General features: G+C 47.2%; 1 protein-coding gene across 1 annotated transcript in view; it reads left to right on the top strand.

The window, feature by feature from the left end:
- Window positions 1-7,500, top strand: part of LOC123733217 (paired box protein Pax-5-like) — a gene marked incomplete at its 5' end in the record, with an annotated part of 52,152 nt that overhangs the window by 38,396 nt on the left and 6,256 nt on the right. The window contains 1 exon segment of the mRNA XM_045712649.1: window positions 7,172-7,298. Within this exon segment, the coding sequence (XP_045568605.1) occupies window positions 7,172-7,298 (127 nt within the window).

The raw sequence follows: 7,500 nt of genomic DNA, 5'->3' as shown, positions 1-7,500 counted from the left end.
GGGAGTGTAGTGGGTAGATAGAGAGGGTGGTAGAGGGAGTGTAGTGGGTAGATAGAGAGGGTGGTAGAGGGAGTGTTCAGGGTAGGGAGAGAGGGTGGTAGAGGGAGTGTTCAGGGTAGATAGAGAGGGTGGTAGAGGGAGTGTAGTGGGTAGATAGAGAGTGTTGTAGAGGGAGTGTTCAGGGTAGATAGAGAGGGTGGTAGAGGGAGTGTAGTGGGTAGATAGAGAGGGTGGTAGAGGGAGTGTTCAGGGTAGATAGAGAGGGTGGTAGAGGGAGTGTTCAGGGTAGATAGAGAGGGTGGTAGATGGAGTGTTCAGGGTAGATAGAGAGGGTGGTAGAGGGAGTGTTCAGGGTAGATAGAGAGGGTGGTAGAGGGAGTGTTCAGGGTAGATAGAGAGGGTGGTAGAGGGAGTGTTCAGGGTAGATAGAGAGGGTGGAAGAGGGAGTGTAGTGGGTAGATAGAGGGTGGTAGAGAGAGTGTAGTGGGTAGACAGAGAGGGTGGTAGAGGGAGTGTAGTGGGTAGATAGAGAGGGTGGTAGAGGGAGTGTTCAGGGTAGATAGAGAGGGTTGTAGAGGGAGTGTAGTGGGTAGATAGAGAGGGTGGTAGAGGGAGTGTAGTGTGTAGATAGAGAGGGTGGTAGAGGGAGTGTAGTGGGTAGATAGAGAGGGTGGTAGAGGGAGTGTAGTGGGTAGATAGAGAGGGTGGTAGAGGGAGTGTAGTGGGTAGATAGAGAGGGTGGTAGAGGGAGTGTAGTGGGTAGATAGAGAGGGTGGTAGAGGGAGTGTTCAGGGTAGATAGAGAGGGTGGTAGAGGGAGTGTTCAGGGTAGATAGAGAGGGTGGTAGAGGGAGTGTTCAGGGTAGATAGAGAGGGTGGTAGATGGAGTGTTCAGGGTAGATAGAGAGGGTGGTAGAGGGAGTGTTCAGGGTAGATAGAGAGGGTGGTAGAGGGAGTGTTCAGGGTAGATAGAGAGGGTGGTAGAGGGAGTGTTCAGGGTAGATAGAGAGGGTGGAAGAGGGAGTGTAGTGGGTAGATAGAGGGTGGTAGAGGGAGTGTAGTGGGTAGACAGAGAGGGTGGTAGAGGGAGTGTAGTGGGTAGATAGAGAGGGTGGTAGAGGGAGTGTTCAGGGTAGATAGAGAGGGTTGTAGAGGGAGTGTAGTGGGTAGATAGAGAGGGTGGTAGAGGGAGTGTAGTGGGTAGATAGAGAGGGTGGTAGAGGGAGTGTAGTGGGTAGATAGAGAGGGTGGTAGAGGGAGTGTAGTGGGTAGATAGAGAGGGTGGTAGAGGGAGTGTAGTGGGTAGATAGAGAGGGTGGTAGAGGGAGTGTAGTGGGTAGATAGAGAGGGTGGTAGAGGGAGTGTTCAGGGTAGATAGAGAGGGTGGTAGAGGGAGTGTTCAGGGTAGATAGAGAGGGTGGTAGAGGGAGTGTAGTGGGTAGATAGAGAGGGTTGTAGAGGGAGTGTTCAGGGTAGATAGAGAGGGTGGTAGAGGGAGTGTAGTGGGTAGATAGAGAGGGTGGTAGAGGGAGTGTTCAGGGTAGATAGAGAGGGTGGTAGAGGGAGTGTTCAGGGTAGATAGAGAGGTTGGTAGAGAGAGTGTAGTGGGTAGATAGAGAGGGTGGTAGAGGGAGTGTTCAGGGTAGATAGAGAGGGTGGTAGAGGGAGTGTTCAGGGTAGATAGAGAGGGTGGTAGAGAGAGTGTTCAGGGTAGATAGAGAGGGTGGTAGAGGGAGTGTTCAGGGTAGATAGAGAGGGTGGTAGAGGGAGTGTTCAGGGTAGATAGAGAGGGTGGTAGAGGGAGTGTTCAGGGTAGATAGAGAGGGTGGTAGAGGGAGTGTTCAGGGTAGATAGAGAGGGTGGTAGAGGGAGTGTTCAGGGTAGATAGAGAGGGTGGTAGAGGGAGTGTTCAGGGTAGATAGAGAGGGTGGTAGAGGGAGTGTTCAGGGTAGATAGAGAGGGTGGTAGAGGGAGTGTAGTGGGTAGATAGAGAGGGTGGTAGAGGGAGTGTTCAGGGTAGATAGAGAGGGTGGTAGAGGGAGTGTAGTGGGTAGATAGAGAGTGTGGTAGAGGGAGTGTAGTGGGTAGATAGAGAGGGTGGTAGAGGGAGTGTTCAGGGTAGATAGAGAGGGTGGTAGAGGGAGTGTAGTGGGTAGATAGAGAGGGTGGTAGAGGGAGTGTTCAGGGTAGATAGAGAGGGTGGTAGAGGGAGTGTAGTGGGTAGATAGAGAGGGTGGTAGAGGGAGTGTTCAGGGTAGATAGAGAGGGTGGTAGAGGGAGTGTAGTGGGTAGATAGAGAGGGTGGTAGAGGGAGTGTTCAGGGTAGATAGAGAGGGTGGTAGATGGAGTGTTCAGGGTAGATAGAGAGGGTGGTAGAGGGAGTGTAGTGGGTAGATAGAGAGGGTGGTAGAGGGAGTGTTCAGGGTAGATAGAGAGGGTGGTAGAGGGAGTGTAGTGGGTAGATAGAGAGGGTGGTAGCGGGAGTGTAAAAAGGTAATCTCCTATTTGGACGGTCACAGTCCAGTGATTGTGTTGTTGATGAACACAGGGGTGTTTAAGAGGTCAGTGAACACACACACACACACACACACACACACACACACACACACACACACACACACACACACACACACACACACACACACACACACACACACACACACACACACACACACACACACACACACACACACACACACACACACACAGATAGAAGGGTCATTCCCCCCCCCACATCATAAACCAGATGAGCGGACTCTGTTTCCCCCAGACGTGAAATCTATAGCTGATCATCGCTGTCACTTTGTGGACAACCATCATTACAACTGAGTGATGAGGCTGGAGAAATGTAACCTCTCGTATTCAGGGAGGTATGGAGACAAGGACTGACCGTCCACGATATCAACACTAGATATGGACACAATGGAGTTAAACCCGTTAAAATGTTTGGTTCTAATGGGGTTCTAATGAGGCAGTTATTCTGATGGGGTTCTAATGAGGCAGTTATTCTGATGGGGGTTCTAATGAGGCAGTTATTCTGATGGGGTTCTAATGAGGCAGTTATTCTGATGGGGGTTCTAATGAGGCAGTTATTTTGATGGGGGTTCTAATGAGGCAGTTATTCTGATGGGGGTTCTAATGAGGCAGTTATTCTGATGGGGTTCTAATGAGGCAGTTATTATGATGGGGTTTTAATGAGGAAGTTATTCTGATGGGGGTTCTAATGAGGCAGTTATTCTGATGGGGGTTCTAATGAGGCAGTTATTCTGATGGGGGTTCTAATGAGGCAGTTATTCTGATGGGATTCTAATGAGGCAGTTATTCTGATGGGATTCTAATGAGGCAGTTATTCTGATGGGGGTTCTAATGAGGCAGTTATTCTGATGGGGTTCTAATGAGGCAGTTATTCTGATGGGGGTTCTAATGAGGCAGTTATTCTGATGGGGGTTCTAATGAGGCAGTTATTCTGATGGGGGGTTCTAATGAGGCAGTTATTCTGATGGGGGTTCTAATGAGGCAGTTATTCTGATGGGATTCTAATGAGGCAGTTATTCTGATGGGGGTTCTAATGAGGCAGTTATTCTGATGGGGGTTCTAATGAGGCAGTTATTCTGATGGGATTCTAATGAGGCAGTTATTCTGATGGGGGTTCTAATGAGGCAGTTATTCTGATGGGGTTCTAATGAGGCAGTTATTCTGATGGGGTTCTAATGAGGCAGTTATTCTGATGGGATTCTAATGAGGCAGTTATTCTGATGGGGTTCTAATGAGGCAGTTATTCTGATGGGGGTTCTAATGAGGCAGTTATTTTGATGGGGGTTCTAATGAGGCAGTTATTCTGATGGGGGTTCTAATGAGGCAGTTATTCTGATGGGGTTCTAATGAGGCAGTTATTATGATGGGGTTTTAATGAGGAAGTTATTCTGATGGGGGGTTCTAATGAGGCAGTTATTCTGATGGGGGTTCTAATGAGGCAGTTATTCTGATGGGGGTTCTAATGAGGCAGTTATTCTGATGGGATTCTAATGAGGCAGTTATTCTGATGGGATTCTAATGAGGCAGTTATTCTGATGGGGGGTTCTAATGAGGCAGTTATTCTGATGGGGTTCTAATGAGGCAGTTATTCTGATGGGGGTTCTAATGAGGCAGTTATTCTGATGGGGGTTCTAATGAGGCAGTTATTCTGATGGGGGTTCTAATGAGGCAGTTATTCTGATGGGGGGTTCTAATGAGGCAGTTATTCTGATGGGATTCTAATGAGGCAGTTATTCTGATGGGGGTTCTAATGAGGCAGTTATTCTGATGGGGGGTTCTAATGAGGCAGTTATTCTGATGGGATTCTAATGAGGCAGTTATTCTGATGGGGGTTCTAATGAGGCAGTTATTCTGATGGGGTTCTAATGAGGCAGTTATTCTGATGGGGGTTCTAATGAGGCAGTTATTCTGATGGGGTTCTAATGAGGCAGTTATTCTGATGGGGTTCTAATGAGGCAGTTATTCTGATGGGGGTTCTAATGAGGCAGTTATTCTGATGGGGTTCTAATGAGGCAGTTATTCTGATGGGGTTCTAATGAGGCAGTTATTCTGATGGGGTTCTAATGAGGCAGTTATTCTGATGGGGTTCTAATGAGGCAGTTATTCTGATGGGGTTCTAATGAGGCAGTTATTCTGATGGGGGTTCTAATGAGGCAGTTATTCTGATGGGGTTCTAATGAGGCAGTTATTCTGATGGGATTCTAATGAGGCAGTTATTCTGATGGGATTCTAATGAGGCAGTTATTCTGATGGGGGTTCTAATGAGGCAGTTATTCTGATGGGATTCTAATGAGGCAGTTATTCTGATGGGATTCTAATGACACTAAACAATACATGAATTGCACTATAACGGTGAGAAGCGGTGCCCACAAAGGGCCTACATAAAGCTGTCCCAACAGTAGAGTCCCAACACCTTACCACTGCTACACCTGGCTATCAGCGGAACCTTGTCTGGCAGGGAAACAGTTAATTCAGCCTCATTTACTGCCTTTAAAAAAAAACATATCTGATATGGCTGACTTGCTTAAAACAAATGTGGTTTCTACTGACAAGTGAGATGTACAAACTATGGCATAAGGGGACGACGAGCGGATAAGATGCAATCCGTAATTTCGGTTAAGACATTAACGAGCGAGCTAGGACGGACGTAGTCAATATAACTATTTGTTCAGCACTTTTGAAATGTACAGCGACAGAATTCAGAACATGGGACGTTCTTACAGTGTTCTCACCTGTACACCAAGTCAGAACCGTAGGGTAAATAAAGGGGGCATATAAGCAGACATTTAAAGCTCTTACAATATTCGATGATTACATTTCTCTAAAACAGGCTACAGGCTACATGCGCACCACCAAGTCAGAACAGTAGGTGAAATAAAGAGGTGAAAATAGACCAAATGATTAGGGCGAGGCACATGGGCTACTAACCTCTTACTACATAACGTACAGTACACTCTGAAAAAACAAAGGTTTAATCATGATGACGTCAGAGATCTTCAGGTCGTAGCTCTAGAAAGACGCCTGAGATCCCGATTTTACAAATCCGAGTTGGATGAAAGTTCAAAAGGTATTTTTTTCCCAGTCGTGGCTCGCTTTATTCCCCCAGAGTTCCCAGTTGTCTTTCCTACCAAAACCCACTCATTGTTGAATTTGCGATTGTTGCGCAATGTTTATGAGCAATGGCCGATGAGCACCGATTTATTGTTTTATCTATTATTTCTCATCATGTGACGAGGATTGAAAAGGATTTGCCAGTAGATTGTCGACTCGATTCATGATGACGACTGCTAGCTAAGATTGTGAAGGTATGATGTTGACGTGATCGGTCCAATCAAAGCTGCTGTAGATACGAAGTGATTTGACCTCGTTTTATCTGTGGCCAATGACCTTGGAACCTTCTTGGGATGACCACTTCTAACGTTAACTCTACGGCAGCACCCAAGGGGGCTTGAATTTTTTTCGAGCTCTACCCTTAGGACTTGGTGGTGACGTAGTGTCCCCGATGAGTGACAGAACACTGAGCCAATCACGGCGTATTTTCTGCTGGTTTGCTCCTCCACCACGGGAAGCACAGGCTGAAATACATGCTGGAGTAATAGAGACAAGGTTTGTTTGCAGCTTCAATGATTTACACCTTATTTTATCATGTGACATGGGGCTCAAAACAGGAACTCTTTCTCTGTCCGTCCGTCTGTCCCCCTCTCTCTCTCTCTCTCTCTCTCTCTCTCCCTCCCCCTCTCTCTCTCTCTCTCTCTCCCTCCTCTCTCTCTCTCTCTCTCTCTCTCTCTCTCTCTCTCTCTCTCTCTCTGTCTCAGGGAGGTTTTGTGTTAACTGTAGCTCTCAGCTCAGTCTGTCCTAATCCTGTGGTTATAGACTGTAGTAAATCCTGTCTCTCTCTCTCCCCCCCTCTCTCTCTCTCTCTCTCTCTGTATCTCTCTGTAGCTCTCAGCTCAGTCTGTCCTAATCCTGTGGTTATAGACTGTAGTAAATCCTCTCTCTCTCTCTGTCTCTCAGGGAGGTTTTGTGTTAACTGTAGCTCCCAGCTCAGTCTGTCCTAATCCTGTGGTTATAGACTGTAGTAAATCCTCTCTGTCAACAGATCAATAACAGATTGATCCACAAGAGGCTCAGTGTGTGTTTGTAATCTGTGTGTGTGTAAAAAATACCTGACATCCTGAAGAGGTGTGTGTCCTTGTCTAACTCTTTCTCCCCCCCTCTGTCTCTCTCTCTGTCTGTCTCTCTCTCTCTCTCTCTGTCTCTCTCTGTCTCTCTATCTCTCTGTCTCTCTCTCTGTCTCTCTCTCTCTCTGTCTCTCGCTCTCTCTGTCTCTCTCTCTCTCTCTCTGTCTCTCTTCTCTCGCTGTCTCTGTCTCTCTCTGTCTCTCTCTGTCTCTGTCTCTCTCTGTCTCTCTCTCTCTCTCTGTCTCTCTCTCTCTCTCTCTGTCTCTGTCTCTCTCTGTCTCTCGCTCTCTCTGTCTCTCTCTCTCTCTCTCTCTCTCTCTCTCTGTCTCTCTCTCTCTCTCTCTCTCTCTGTCTCTCGCTCTCTCTGTCTCTCTCTCTCTCTCTCTGTCTCTCTTCTCTCGCTGTCTCTGTTTCTCTCTCCCCCCTCTCTCTCACTCTGTCTCTCTCTTTCTCCAGACATCAGAATATTCGGCCATGGCTCTAGCCGGTGGATTGGAGGAGATGAAAAGCAATCTGGCCAATCCAGGGTCAGCGGGGGAGCTAGGAGCCAGTGTTCCGGGCCCACAGTCCTATCCACTGCCAGGTAAAAATCTTTAGCCACGCCCAGATATTTCCTCCTCAATTTCTACCTCAATTAGACCCCTAATCTTTGACATTTTAATTTCTAAATGTCTGCCTTTACCATAAAAATTATTTTGGACAGTTGAAGCAAGTCACACAATTGTTTTTCTTCAGAACATTGTACCCCTTGCTTGTATTTTAATATACAGAAACCAAAAGATGAA

Source organism: Salmo salar, unplaced genomic scaffold (genome assembly GCF_905237065.1).
Source record: "Salmo salar unplaced genomic scaffold, Ssal_v3.1, whole genome shotgun sequence".
Classification (NCBI taxonomy): domain Eukaryota; kingdom Metazoa; phylum Chordata; class Actinopteri; order Salmoniformes; family Salmonidae; genus Salmo; species Salmo salar.
The sequence above is the reverse complement of the archived record's forward strand: the minus strand, read 5'-3'. Positions and strand labels throughout refer to the sequence as shown.